General features: G+C 42.5%; 1 protein-coding gene across 7 annotated transcripts in view; it reads right to left on the reverse strand.

Annotated features, from left to right (window-relative positions):
• The window catches only part of LOC109966606 (estrogen receptor beta-like), a 98,092-nt gene that overhangs the window by 8,804 nt on the left and 74,216 nt on the right, over positions 1-15,072 (reverse strand). For 6 of the 7 annotated variants that reach the window (XR_002275803.1, XR_002275800.1, XR_002275802.1 and 3 more), the window contains 6 exons: positions 10,951-11,473; positions 9,800-9,981; positions 9,598-9,714; positions 7,932-8,294; positions 3,649-3,787; positions 278-411 (listed from right to left, as the gene is read on the reverse strand). Coding sequence is in view for 3 of the 7 variants with exons in the window: in XM_020611557.1 (XP_020467213.1) it covers positions 278-411; positions 3,649-3,787; positions 7,932-8,294; positions 9,598-9,714; positions 9,800-9,981; positions 10,951-11,381 (1,366 nt within the window). In the remaining 4 variants the exon portion in view is untranslated. The remainder of the gene's footprint in view (positions 1-277; positions 412-3,648; positions 3,788-7,931; positions 8,295-9,597; positions 9,715-9,799; positions 9,982-10,950; positions 11,474-15,072) is intronic. The other variant, XM_020611558.1, reaches the window with a different exon arrangement.

Consider the following 15,072-nt stretch of genomic DNA (forward strand, 5'->3'; position numbering starts at 1 on the left):
TGTTGAGTGATTATTGCTCATCTTGTGTTACTGACAATCAAACCTTTGGGTGTTAGGTGAAAAAAGAGTTAGTGATATTTGTAAAATTGGGTTTGTGCTCTGGTCAGTTTTGTTTTAATCACAAGGCTCAAATGTGACAGGCAACAAATCAAAATGACAAACTTATCTGGGTTTTACAAGAACCAAAAAGACCAAACTGGAGGATTTGTAGCTCAGTGCAAAGTAAATACCCTGCTCAGAGGGAATAAAGTGGTTTGTCTGCATCACTAAAACTCACTGGAGTTGAGGAGAATCATGGCCTTCAGACAGACATACTCCTCCCTCTGAAGTTTCATCTCACGAAAACGAGAAGTGGCTGCCAGCAGCATGTCGAAAATCTCCATGATGCCCTCCACACACTGTCCCTCCTCCCTACAGACAGAGACAAGAGATGGTGAAACAGAGAAAATGAAGGAGAAAGTCAAAGGGAGGATAAAAACATGGGAAACAGATAGAATATGGACAAACAAGAAAAAGAGGGTGAAGAACCAACAAAGAGACTGAAAAGATGGAAAGACCAAAGAGGAAGAGGCAACAGGATCAAGAAGAACTGATAGAAGGAAAGAGAGCAACAGCAGCTGTTTCCATTATTATGTCCACCCCATTTAGATCAATGAAGCTCGGCTAAGTAAGTGAAACAGCTCTTTACATAACGCCGCTCAGTCGCCTCGACAGGTCTCTGAAACACCAACTGAACATGATCACCTTCGTGGAGGAGAGTTTGCTGTAAGACTGTTGGATTAGACTGGCCTAGTGTGAGCCAGGTGTTCCTAATAAACTGACATCTTGGCCTACACTGTATGCATGTTTACAAAGTAAATAAGCCAGATCCTTATTTCAATGTATAACATGCCAACACAGATGCAGCCAGGGTTTCGTAGAGGCACGGAAAACCGGTTTACGCCTCCTGGTGACCACAGGCGACAGAACACTGCAGCTGATTAGTTCACACAAAGCACTGACAATGCAAATCCAGGTGACTCTCTACTGCTACTTTGATAACAGCAACCAAAATGTAAAATAAACTGGAGCCGACCGCATTTGTACTCCAATGTAAATGTATGCGGGGAACTGCAGACCTGGGATGAACCTTCCTTTCCCAGGTTCCTCACATCTGTTCCCAAAACAATGTTCCAAGTGTTGACTGGCTACAAACACATCAACTATGGTCCGGTGATCTTCTACAACTTTGCACAAATTCTATTTTTGAGACACCAAAAACCACCCAGCTAGTTAAACTCACACTGTGACGACAACTCTTATCTGAACTACACCAGCTTTAAAGACACACAGACACAAATGAGTGAAACAAGGCTGATTAAATGAAAGAGTGAAAGAAGATGGTCAAAATGTGTGGCAAAATAAAAGGAGATGAAACAGAGAGCAGGAGGTGATGGTTCTGCTTCGTGGCTTTGTTTGAGGCTGCTGTGGATTCAGCAGATGGATTAGCATCCAGGATGTTTTCCTGAGCTCTCCAAGGAAAAAGGGCTACCGGAGGCCGACAGGGACCCCACCACAGAGGAAGAAGGCAGTGTTGTGAGAACACACCAAGGTTAACCAAAGCCTCTAGTGATAGTTTCCGTGGTAGTGGAGAAGGAAAGGTCAAACTACAACAACACCAGTGTTCTGTTGTCCTTATCTCAATTTACTTATTAACTCACTCTCTTCTTTTTCCACATAGTAGTTACTCTATTAGTTTTTGTCAACACATCTCATAAAAAGACCAGAACCAACAATCTTCTACTACTACCTCCTAATCTTGGCCGTGTAATGTGACCTGGCTTCTCTCCTTTAAAGTTCAAAAAGCTGGAACATGAACAGAGCTTCTAGTGTCCAATGGTGCAAGGGCCTCGTCCTCCAGTAGTACAGGTGTGAATTAACTGGACTGGTTTGATATGTACACATGTTGGTGCTACTCAAGTATCAAGTAACACACTTCATGTCGGTCACAGGCTGGTAGAAACAGAAAAGAATAATAATATGGCATGATTCTGCTTTAAAAGCCAAGTTCTACAATATATAACATGTGCCAAAAACAGTTCGACTACACATCATCTGTGTTTGTTAGTTTGCTATGGTCCCACACTGTGAACTTGACCTCCTGACATCATTCTGCTCCACTTCAAACAGCAGAAAGGACACGTTTCATTAACCACTGCAGCTAATGAAGAGCGAAACAACCAACTGGTGTCTGGCCAAACAATCTCTAACACAGGCTGCAGCCATGCTGCACATCGAGTGGAGACAGAACCAGGCCTTTGTTTGAAACAGACAGAACATTATTTCTCCAATGTCAGATCTTTTGCTTAATTAAAAATAGCAACAGCGTTGAATTATTCCATTACAAATTCAAGCACTACATCCAAATTTTACCTGAGTAAAAGCAGTGGATTTGCCCTTCTCACAGAGTTATGGATATTATCATGATGCATTTATATGTAAGCAGCAATTTAATGTCGGTCATAATGAAACTAACTTCATAAACTTTGTATACATCCGGTTTAATCTATAATAATGCCTCATATTTTCTAAACTGCAATGAGTTGGAGAGAAAATAGCAACTTGGACTGCTCTAGTCTACCTGTAGAGTGAAAGTAGAGTACTTCCCTTGGAAATACAGTGAAGTAGAACTCTAAAGTAGCAAATCCAATAAAGCAGGGAACAAGTACTTCACTTTCCACCACTTACTGAGTTTCTTTTCTCTGTCATTAATTAATCAGATCATCAGAAGAGTGCTTCTGTGAATCAGCTCTGCATTGGACTTACCCACTGATAAAGCACTGAAGGTAGAGATAACTCCCTTTGAACCATGGAGCTACTGCTAGCATGAAACTGCCTTGAGTCTGCATTAATTAAATTCTTGAAGTGTTTCTGAAATATGAACATGACTGATACCTACTGTATGTTACTGCTATATGCAATCGTGCATCACTGAGCTGACACTTAACTGAGCTAAAGTTTTATAAAGTAGGTCAACTTCGTTAATGCAAAATATAAGGTTCCTTAGAAAATTCAGGAGAATATTATATATATATATCCATTTTCAAATCAAAAATATCCCTGCAGCAGAAACCCAGCATGGTGCCAGATAACTTTAAGCCTCATTCTCCTAAAAGCATGACAACTGAAATGAGAACATACATTTACTGCTGATACACTGGAGAAGCAGATGCAACAACACTACAGCAACAAGCCTTTAAACACAGGTTTCACAAAAACATTGACCAGTAACATTACAGCTGCACTCTGGCCCACGAACAACTTGACAAAACCTTTACAGTCATTTAGAGCAAGTTGTTCAGCTCAAATGGGTTTGGTCAGCTTTAAGGGAATCATTTAGTTCCATTTTTAAATAAATTACCTGAAATATGCAGACACAGGGATGTAAGACTTCATCACCAAGTTCTCTCTCTAAAGGTAACCCCCTCCCAACACCACAGTAACACTGTGTGGTAACCAAAACACTGACAATATGTTGTGTTGATACTATATGTTCATCAAGGACAGTAATGCTGTTTGTGACTTTAAAAATCAGAAAACACAAAAACAGAACAATTTGTCCAGTCAGTTGCTGATGCACTGATGATGGAGCGAAAGTTACTTTCCCACCTGTTGAGTTTGAAGTCAGGAGAGAAGATGAGTTTTCCAGGATGGTCCACTGATCTCCAGATCAGGCCCAGCATCAGGATCTCCAGCCAGCAGCACTTCAGCAGTTGGATCTGGTCTGTTAGATTCAGTTCCACAAAGCCTGAGGACATACACACAGACAAAAGATCCAATTTAGATGTGGAATTAATCTGCCTCTAACCCCCTTATTCAGCCAAAACCTACCCCAGAAAACACTTTTATAGACTGGGTATACAAAGTCCTCCAGTGTCAAAAAGTTGGTTTGAAGTGACAACATGTGGGACATGCTTCCCAAGAGACTAATTTACAAGTTCAGTCAAAAGAAGACATTATGCCTATGTAGCCTACTGAGTGTAATGGGGCACATGGGTTTGAAAAGCCTACATACAATAATTTCATGAGGCCCCCCTTTTTAAAATGGTATTTTAGACTGTACTAGTGATAGCTACTTGCTTTCTACTGTGTCCCCTGTGGATGATAAAATATACATTTAGGCTACCTCAAATTATTTTATTGGATATCGATCTGTTACTGAGAATCGATCCTGGAACCGTTGAGATCGCAAAAATCGATCAAAACAGCACATGGATTTAAAAGTTGCAGTCCAAAATGTACCCGAGATGGTAAAAAAAGGAAAGTCACAACACACCAGTATAATATTTACACATTTCCGAAGTTGTTTACACCATGGCATCAGTGTTATTTTTATTACTGCCTTAAATCATTGGTGAATCTGATGACTAGCAAGTGACTTTAGCAGTTACTGTGTGCAGGAGCAACAGAAAAATGTTAGTGTCTGCTCAAAATATCAGCCTGCAACTTGTACCAAAAGACTGTTAAAATCCAAGCGACCCTTTTAAATACACAAGGTGAGGCTTGGTGAGTGAGCGGTGTAGTCTGTGAAGCATTTCCATAAATGAAAAACACATATCCAGAAGTAATGCTAAGCTAGCTAACGCTGTGTCAGTGGGCACCGCCACCAGCTACAATCTTAATTTGCTAACTTACATAGCGTATCCCTGTAAGCAAGGTTAGCGTTGGCATAAATTAAGGTCACAACATTTTAAAAATTATACCTCAGCAACCTTAAAAATCTAATTAACAACATCCAATAAAAATACAGCCTTTGTCAAGTTTGACCCGAGATGTCAGTTGTCACCTTTGAGGATTCGCAGCTCCGAACAGAAGCTGACACGACTCTGTTGTTAATGCTAATACCTGTCATGGCTAACGGTTAGTGGCTAGTAGCTAGCTTTAAGCCGTCATGGCTAACGGTTAGTGGCTAGTAGCTAGCTTTAAGCCGTCATGGCTAACGGTTAGTGGCTAGTAGCTAGCTTTAAGCCGGTAATGGTGAAAAACACAATAGTACCAAAACATACTTGAAGCACCTCGAGTAAACGTGTCATTAAAGCACATTTTACATTAACGTGCGTTATATCATTATAGTTTTCTCTAGTGATGGCCGAACAAGGCTCCATGAACCTTTGAACCATTTGGACCAAACTGGTTCACTACTCGGAAGTGGGTGACATCTGCTGGCACAGTGGTTGTTGTACAGCCTTGCAAAGGTGACGCCAACGCACCTTGCTTGTGCACTAAGTTTTGTTGTATAGTGGAAATTACTTAAAGCTGAAATCTAACTTCATTTTACATGTGTCTGTTGTTTTTATTCCTTGCCTTATAAAGCATCTGAAATGTAATGTTGACTAACCAAGTGATCTTTTTTCCCCAAGAATTAGAAATGGATTTATAATTATCAATCCCAAATTACACACTGGACAGAGCAAATATTTACATGGTTCGATGACACTGTGGAGTAATTAATGTTATAGTAAATGTTTTTTGATTGTGCTTGGTGTACACTGGGTGTGCTTGTGTGACTAAGGCATCTTTATTCAAAACAGTGTCTCCACAGTTGATTTCTCTTCCCCCCCCCCCCCCACCCCCAGACAACTTCTCCAGCTTTGGCGAAGACCTTTTCACACAGCACAGAAGATGCTGGTGTCGCCAGGAACTGTTTGGCCAGGTTGAACAAGTATGGGTATAGGGATTGGTGCATCATCCAGTAACCTGAGGGGTTCTTGTGATCTGTCCAGAGGAGGAGCAGACAGATATTGCTTAACCTCCACAATAGCTTCTACAGTAGCATTCTGGGATTTTCTGCCATCTTCTACATCTTTGTCAAGAAGCTTCCACAGATCAATGGCTCCAGAGCGAAGAAATCCAAAACGTATTGACAGGAGGTAAGACACAGAGCGCTGTTTCATCCATCTTAAATACATTTGTATTGCGCCAGTGCTTCAAAGCTCTGCCTATCAAACCAAGCCGGTCATCTAATTCAATCTGAATGAAGCAGGGAAGTGGTTCAAACATAATCAGTCATGTGGTTTATCTCAATTTGAAGCAAGCTCCGGTGCAGTGCTTCAGAAAAATGCCCTGTTGAGTTTGAAGCGTGCTTCGGAGCCGTGGTATCAGAGGGAACATCGCTAGTTTTCTCCAATTTACATTATGTACCAAGTGCACAAAGATCAAACTATTCTATTTTTAAAAAGAGAATTTGTTAAAGCTATTCTTAGTAAAATAAGTTTTTTAAGTCAATTATCAACCATGTTTTTATGAGTTACAGAGAAACAGAATACCTGTTACTACAGCAGATTAATCTGTAACAATGACATTACTGAACTGCAACTAGGTGTTTTATTTGCCAGCACTCTTCTCACATGTACAAGCTTTCTAAGGATCTTTTAGAAATCAGACTATGTTCATTTTCACTTCTGAGTTAAAAAAGGGAGGGGGTCTTTATTCAAAAACCTCGGAGTCTTTGTGATCCCTTCACATTAACGCCTCTCCTGCTGGGCTGAACACTGGCTGAGAGACAGAGGAGAGAAAAAAGGAAAGGAAGGGAGAGGACAGGAGCTGACAGGAAAAAAAGAAAAACTCCACTGATGAAGAAGAATAGAGTCAATGAGTTGAGACAGTGCTGCAGGTTAAATGTGAAAGGTCAACAATAATCCACAGTTGGGTTTCTGTCTAGTTCACTCTGTGTCATGTGTTTATTTAGCCCTCACCATTTCCATCTCAGTCATAGCTGACGTGAACAATGGAGAGAAGATGTTTACTGAAGCCTTGGGTCTGTTTGAGTCTGTCTTCTTCAACATTGACACGGCTGAACAGGAACTGTATGTTTTACTTGCCAGCACTCTTCTCTCCAAAGAAGCTTCCTAAGGATCTTTTATAAAATCAGACTATCAAACCCGAAAAAAAAAAACGGGTGGGGGCCTGGGGGGCAGCTCCCATTTGGAAGGTTGGTGGTTCTGCTTCCCGTTTCGCCCGGTCTGAATGTTGATGTGTCCCTGGGCAAGACACTGAACCCCTGGTCGGCCGTGGTGGCCAGGCAGTGACTGACAGCGCCACCATCAGTAAGAAATTTCCCCACAGGGATTAACTAAAGTATATCCATCCATTTTCTATACCGCTTAGTCCCAAATGGGGTCATGGGGGGCTGGAGTCAATCCCAGCCAGCTGCAGGCGAGAGGCGGGGTACACCCTGGACAGGTCGCCAGTTCATCGCAGGGCTAACACGCAGACAAACAACCACTCACACACACACACACTCCTACGGGCAAGTTAGAGACACCAATCAACCTAAGCTGCATGTCTTTGGACTGTGGGAGGAAGCCGGAGTACCCGGAGAGAACCCACGCAAGCACGGGAGAACATGCAAACTCCGCACTGGCTCGAACCCAGAACCTTCTCGCTGTGAGGCGACAGTGCTAACCACCACGCCACCGTGCTGCCCCTAACTAAAGTATAAGAATTTAAATTAAATTAAAATTAAAGTGTTTAGCTTTTAATTTAACCAAGTATCCTGCCTTGTACATACATGTCTGGCATTTGTAAGAAACCAAATTACTGGCAAACAGCTTGGAAATTCAGTGAGATATGGTGACTAACTATGGACAGAGCTCTTGCCTTCACAGCCGTCCAGGCATGTGCAGGAGTGGCATCTTCATACGAATGTGGCGGCAACTTCGACACATCCCCACAGCAGCAGCTCATAAATTTAACACTGACATGTGTCTGATACTAGCTTGAAGCTAGTACAAGAGGTATAGTCGACTGCAGGCAAGTTCACATATGGTAACATCACATGTAAACGGGACTAAATGAGTAACAAGTTCTTTAGTCAAGTCCTAAGGTTGGATTTGGTGAAAAAAAAGGTACTGCTTCTATCCAATTAAGGTTCATATCAAGACTGGACTTACCAGGGATCTTTTTAGCCCAGCTGATCATAAGGACCAGTTCCTTGTCTGCCAGGTTGGTGAGGGACATCATCATGCTGGTCTCAGTGAAGGGTTTCTTCATGTCCTCCATGAGGTAGATGTCTGGAGGCTCTGCCTCCATGATTCGGGAGATGAACTCCTCCGGGCTCATGGCCGAGTGGTGTGTGTGCTTTGCCTGAGGGAAGTGGACGAGCGGGGCAAGAGGGGGCTCCAGGTGGAGATGCCGCTGACCTCGAGAAGCCAGCCCCACCTTGACCAAACTCCTGCCTGTTGGATCCCGAGGCTGAAGTCCACCACGACGATGCCGGGGTCCTCGGTAGCTGCAACGTTCACGCCTCACACCTGCTGAATGAGGATGGAAAGTATAGACTGTCACATGATCTGCAGTGTCCCTGCGCACATAATGCAAGATGACTTTTTTTTTAACTTGTGTTCTAAACCAAAATAAATGTGCAAAACCCTGCACTCCACACTCTCAGCTTTCCTAGAAGATGCAGTGGAAGCTCCCTGTGTGTTCGCAGCAGGGGCTATACCTCTAAGCATGTCTTCTGGTGGCTGTTTTGGCTGCCAGGTGTTTATAAAACACACAGGTCTTCCTAATCACGTTCGGTGCCATTTCCCTTTAGACAAGCGTGGCTCCAATCACTGTGTAGCAAGTTTACAGAGTACACAATGGAAGTGAATGTGTCATGGCACACAAGACAATAAAAAGACCATGTACAGTAAATTGTTTGTGCCATGGTGCCTTCACGTACTTGAGATAAATCTCAATGCAAGAACCTAATTTTTACATTAAGTGGGATCAAACTTTGCCTTTGAAAGCAATTTCCAGTAAAGTGCCACAACTTCAAATCAACTGGACAAATCTACAAACAACAACAAAAGTTTCAGCCCATCAAACCTGTAAATCCAAAAGACAGACTTCAGAGAGAGAGTGAGAGAGAGAGAGAGAGAGAGAGAGAGAGAGTGGATTGTTACCGTTAATGTGCTGAATTGTTTTACTCTTTGTGTCTTGAGTTACATTTAATTAATGAGCACAAGACCAATGATGAACGGAGGACAAGCGGTGTGAACAACTGTCCAACTGTCTTTGGACACTTAACCCCTTGTCATTGAGAGGTACGGCTCTGTTGTCAGCAGCAGTGGGGTGGGGGAGTGTATATAACTGGATCTCTCAAGATCCTGGCTTTCAATTTGCTTTCTGTGGAGAAACAGCAGGCGATCACCTCACCTCCCATTTTACATTTATCATTTCCCCTCCCTCCTTTCTTTAAATTTCATTTATGTTTATTTTTTTGTACCAGACTGCATAGAGTTGAACACACCCACACAAAACCACGTTTTGTAACGTACTGTATCTTGTCTTCCATGTTCTGTCCTGTTTTGTTAATATGCTATTTTATGCAACAATAAAAACAAGAGAGAGAAACAGCCGGCAATCTTAGACAAAGACAACTGCACCCAAATCCCTAATCAGTTGCACATAATTAAAGTAATCCAATTGTCTTCAGAATTTTTAACATTCAAATGCCAGAATAAGCTCAAGGCCAACACCCTTTACCTTTTCACTTTGTTCTCAAACATGTGCTGCTTTAAGAAGACAAAACACCAAGAGCCCCAGTTAGAGTAAAACCCGGTGAGAGCCTACCGCACTTCATCATGCCCACTTCATAGCATTTACGCAGGCGGCAGGCCTGGCAGCTTTTACGCCGGTTCTTGTCAATAGTGCATTGATTTGTAGCAGGGCAGATGTAGTCGTTGTGTCCTGTCAGAAAAAAAACTAATCATTTCAACTGACAGAGAGAAGGAGGAGACAGTGACTAGGTTAGATGAAATAGAGAAGTTCATACCTTGAATACTCCTCTTGAAAAAGGCTTTGCAGCCTTCACAGGACCACACGCCGTAGTGGTACCCGGAGGCATAGTCATGGCACACGGCGCAGAAGTGCATGTCGGCTTTCCCCAGTGCAGACGAACACGTGGAGGAGGAGTTCACTCCTTCCCCTGATCTCTTCCCCAGCAGCTTGTTACAGCTGATGATAGGAAGAAACACAGACTCTGTGAAAAAGGACAACTTGACACTGGGAACGTTGGCCTGTCATTCACCTGCTGTTAGTCCTCCAACAGCTACTGTGCCCCTGAAAATGTCTCCACAACCACACTTCATTCAACTGGAAAACTGCATCAGAAAGCTGACAGCATTCATCATTGTAACATAATGGGTATATAAATCATCATCCATGGCTGGTGTCTTTATGGCCATCAACTGGAGAGCTGCTAGCACCGGCAATTACTAAATACGCAGTGGAATAAGAGAAAATAGATCCATCTGACAGGTTTGTAATGTGACAGTACTGGGGTTACTGTGGATCAGGTGTATTTGGATGAAACTTAACACTGTGTGTCATAAGCCCATGCTTTATATTAATGCTACCAAGTATACACCAACGTTGAAGGTGTATTATTTTGGCAGTTTGCACAGGTCGATGTCAGCACATCAAAATACAACTTGTGGACAAAGTTCAGTTTCTTTAAGAGACAAAAGAAACATTATCAGATCAATGCCAAATTAAAAAAAAACACAAGTATTAATTAAACACGCCTATTTTGTGTTTCACTGTGGGACAAGGGTGCAATACCACTAAATGATTTAATTCCACATGCTTTTTTAGAAGTAAATTACCATCTAAAAGCTGACCTATGCAAGTGAAGGTGGATTTTATGTCAGAGAACAAAAATGAAAATGTATCGACCTTTTATTAACCACAGACCTTATTTCTTATACAACAAAATGAAAAATGACTTATCCATTTTGATAATCACCTCATGAAACATGTTCTTCTTTGTACAACCTGATAATAAATAACTGACTGCAGACTGCATTAAACACACCTTTAGGTTGAATGAGGACATGAAATCTGGTTGGAAATTGTTTTTTTAAATTGAAATAAATAATATTTCTGTGCTACTTCATATCCATGGGACAGTGTCAGTGATCCCACCTGCTGGGGGTGATGCTGTGGGGTTTGGACTCCAGCCATGGTGCATGTGGGCTAGGTTCGTTATAGACGAGAGGCTGAGGGCAGCGCAGAGTCAGTGAAGGCACGTTGGTGTGGCCGTGGGGGGACCAGAAGGCTGAGGGGCCAAAGGGGGGGCCCAGTGAGGACTGGCGGTCGGTGATGGGTGGCCTGGTGTAGTTCAGCACAGGTGGACTGTAGAAAGTGAGAGGTGCGTGTCCAGGGTTGTACTCATGGCTACTGTCTGTGTACGGAGAGGGAATGCAGACTGCGTGGTTGTCCATGTCCACAGGAGGACTGTACATGGTGGGCAGGAGTCCTGGGGAGCTGGGCCTCTCTGAAGCTTTACTGGAGTCCACCTCCTGGAGCTGAAGCAGCGGTAACGGGTCACGACCCAACCCTGGGGAGGAGGCCATGTCAGTGGGAAATCGACTGTATGGGTTGATTGTACTGCTGAATATGACGACACAGCTGGTTCTTCTATTGCATGTTCCACAGCAGACAGGTCCTGCAGCGGGGGGGGGGAGAAACACTGTTAACATATTTACTCCTCTTAAACAAAACAACAAGAGCCACATCACATATTGTATGTTTTTTCCTAAAAGGCATTCATTCTTTCTAGGAAAATTCTTTTCACACTGTCTTAAGAAGACCAGACATAACAAGATAAGTCTTTTGTGTTTTGCTTCAACCCCCTTTTCACCACAGGAACTATTCCAGGAACACATCCTGAAAGTCTGGACTTTCACCTGCATTTATTCAAAGGAATCATCAAACCTGGCATTAGCCACCACAAGCTACTGGTCATACCAGGCTGTAGAAGCCAACCTCCTCAGTGTATTGAAAGATTGTTCTATTGCTAATGCATTCCACTATTTATTTATTTATTTATTAGTAAGAAAATTAATGTATAATCTCTTTTTTCAAATGCTACACTCACTTCAAGGAAGAATTTTTACTCTGAGGTTAGCAGAAAAATCTAACCGTTACACGAATGGAACCTGTCGTGTCCTCTCTTACTCAAGTCCAGATTGCAAACACCGGGTAGAGCCTGGGGGGCTCATAAGGGAAGTGGATCTTGGACAGAACAACGATGAAAAACATACTGTAACAGAAGACGTGATGCCAAATAGATGCCAAGGTCAGTCACATCAACAATTAACATGAATGTCAAACAAGTCTGGTCAAAGTGTTCCACCTGTTCACTCAGTGTACCATCACTGGAGTGTCATAAATCAGAGGAGCAACCCTTCAGGGTCACCATGTCCAAACTGTAGACGGAGTAACAGTTTGACAAGGCCTATCCCATTTCAGACCCTCCAAATCCAAGAAACGCAGCTCTTCCTTTAATCATGGAGGTTTTCACTGTACACCAGTCAAACAAATATTACAGCTTATGGAAAAATATGAGTGATGATTTTTTTTAACCTGGGACATTATTTGTCAGCACAATGTCTTTCTTTTACTGTAAACTGGGTTATCATGGAATGACGTCCCACATTCTATTTTCAGGGTGACCGCAACAAACCTGTGACTTTAGTTGACCATCACTTTGGTGAGACTACACCTGCCCATGTGGGGAGAAGCTGCTGTTAGTGAAGCAGACCCAGGAGGAAGTCTGGAAATCATCATCAAACAATAACTGAGCCCCTCAATGAAGAACAATCGGCAAAGTGATTCGCTTCTACTCAAAACTCCAGAAGCTTTTGTACAATATTTGTGTTTATATCAAAGCAGCACTGAGCCATTTTTGACCAATTGGGGACATGTATTACCAAGACAATCTCAAAGTTTTAGATGATAAAACTTGCTGACTGAGGTGTTCAGAACAAGTGCTGTGACAATGACGCAACCTACAGCAGAAACAGAACCACAGGGGGATCCCACTGAAGTCAGATGCCGCTGATCACTAGTATTAAAGCACCAAACACACCCACTGCGCCTTCCCTGCCCAGCCACCAACAGGCGACAGGTCTGAACCCACACAGCTGGTACAGTAGTGTCTATATGACAAACCAGAATAAAACCATCACGTGTCTGGCATCGGCTGACAAACCTGAACACTACGGACTGCGTTTACCGCTGCTGTACAGGGTCAGACCGTGTAGACATGTTTCTGGATACTCAGGTTTGTCTAACCAAACAGAGCGCACTGACTCATACTGTAATAGTTATTAATGTTGTTGCTCCTCTTTGGTGTCTGGATGTTTTGGCTTAAAAGCTCGGACCAGACGCCCTCGAAGCTGCATCATAAAATCACACAACGCTTTTTATTTTACGTAAAATCAGTTTAAACTTTATTTAAAAGCAGTTTGCTGGAGACTGACTGAAATGCTGATTACAAGTTGACAACAAAGGCTGACTAAAACCAACATGAACTTTTGATCTCAGGACTAAATTAACTCTACCTGAAACCACCACACACTCTGTGACTTTATCCTCTCACTGCCAACAGCAGCTGGAATAAACTCTGCCCACAGTCAAGTCGTCAATGAATCTTTATTTCAATTACCTGAGGAAGACAGTGGAGGTTTCCAATCAATCTTTAAACAAAGCTGTCAATAATAAACTTTTTCTTTTTTACAAGCTAAAACAAATTCTGCATTGCCGGTTTGTTGCTTTAAATGGAATTAGCTGCTAAAGATCTTGTCCAGTTTTATATGAAAAATAACATACACAACACAACAAAGCTCAATATCACATCTAAAATCATGCAGGGATATTGTGTGTCTGCTCGTGAGGTTTAGACTGTGGATCAATCCACTGATATGCAAATGAAACTGTTACGTCCTTGAAATTGAACGGCAAGAGCCAAAGAGAACCAAGTCAAGGTTGGTAAAACACGCAGCTAAACACCACTGGGGTGGATTCTACTTTTATACAGACTGGCTGTACATCTGGAAATTCAGGGGTTACAGTCAAACAAGATGCACAGTAAAAGAAATATTTACAGTGAAAGTAACTGCAGACAATCTGGCTGATGTTTTACACTGGAATATCTTCTCAGATGTACACGAATGAAGCTCTCACAGCTAAAACATACTAAATCAATCACAGTCTGTTTCTTGGAAAAACGCCAGATGGTAATCATTTCACCACAGACCCACCACAAGAAAGACGCTGCACAATACATTTACAGATATGAAAAAGATTAAACAACTCACTCCCTTCTTCAGGCTGGGTGGCTCAGCACTTTGGCTTCTACCCCTCGAACATACAGAAAGTTGTTTTGCCATTTGAGCTTTGGACAGACTGGCGCTCATGGCAGCTTTCCATGGTAAACCGCCAGGCAGGTAACAAACGGTCAAAGGACACAGTCTGCAACTCTGCCTTTTATTCCACCATTTCATTTGCATGTTATCAATGATCTTGGCTTTATGGCAGCTGGGCCTAAAAGTAAAAGTGTTTGTTTTCCTAATTTCTTGGTTTCTTCTTACATTTCTGAACGTCTTTCCTGTTCCCAGAAGAGACGTACTCGAACACAAGGACACTTAAATGTCGGGACACTTCTCCTGATGGAGCCGCTGGAGGGACAGATGAACCCACTCTTTACAACTGTACAATCATTCAAATTTTTAACTCATTGATGATTTAACTTCCACCAAAATTTCTGACCATGATTTTTAGACCTGTGTGTTATTTTGTTTAAAGTCTAAAAGCAGCAAACCAACTCCCAGTGGATCACTTCACTTCCTTATATTTACTTCTTGTGGGAACATTTTTGCACAAGAAATAGTGGATATTTAAGTGAATTCAAGCTGATGTGCTAGATTTTTATTTTTTAAAGCGCAGTAACGGGCAGCACAGCGATGCAGTGGTTAGTGCTGTCGCCTCACAGCTAGAAGGTTCTGGGCTCGAGCCCCGTCCGACCTGGGGCCTTTCTGTGTGGAGTCTCCTCGTGCCTGTGTGGGTTCTCTCCGGCTTCCTCCCACAGTCCAAAGACATGCAGCTTGGGTTGACCGGAGACTCTAAATTGTAGAAGTGCAGTAATGACTAGCTGTGAGTAAAGGAAGGACCAACATTAAAAAATCTAAATTGTGTTTCTAGTTTCTCACAGAGCTGTACGTACAGACAGTGACAGATGAAAGCAGAGGATTTCTGCTGAAC

This window comes from Monopterus albus, unplaced genomic scaffold (assembly GCF_001952655.1).
Source record: "Monopterus albus unplaced genomic scaffold, M_albus_1.0 scaffold115.1, whole genome shotgun sequence".
NCBI lineage: Eukaryota > Metazoa > Chordata > Actinopteri > Synbranchiformes > Synbranchidae > Monopterus > Monopterus albus.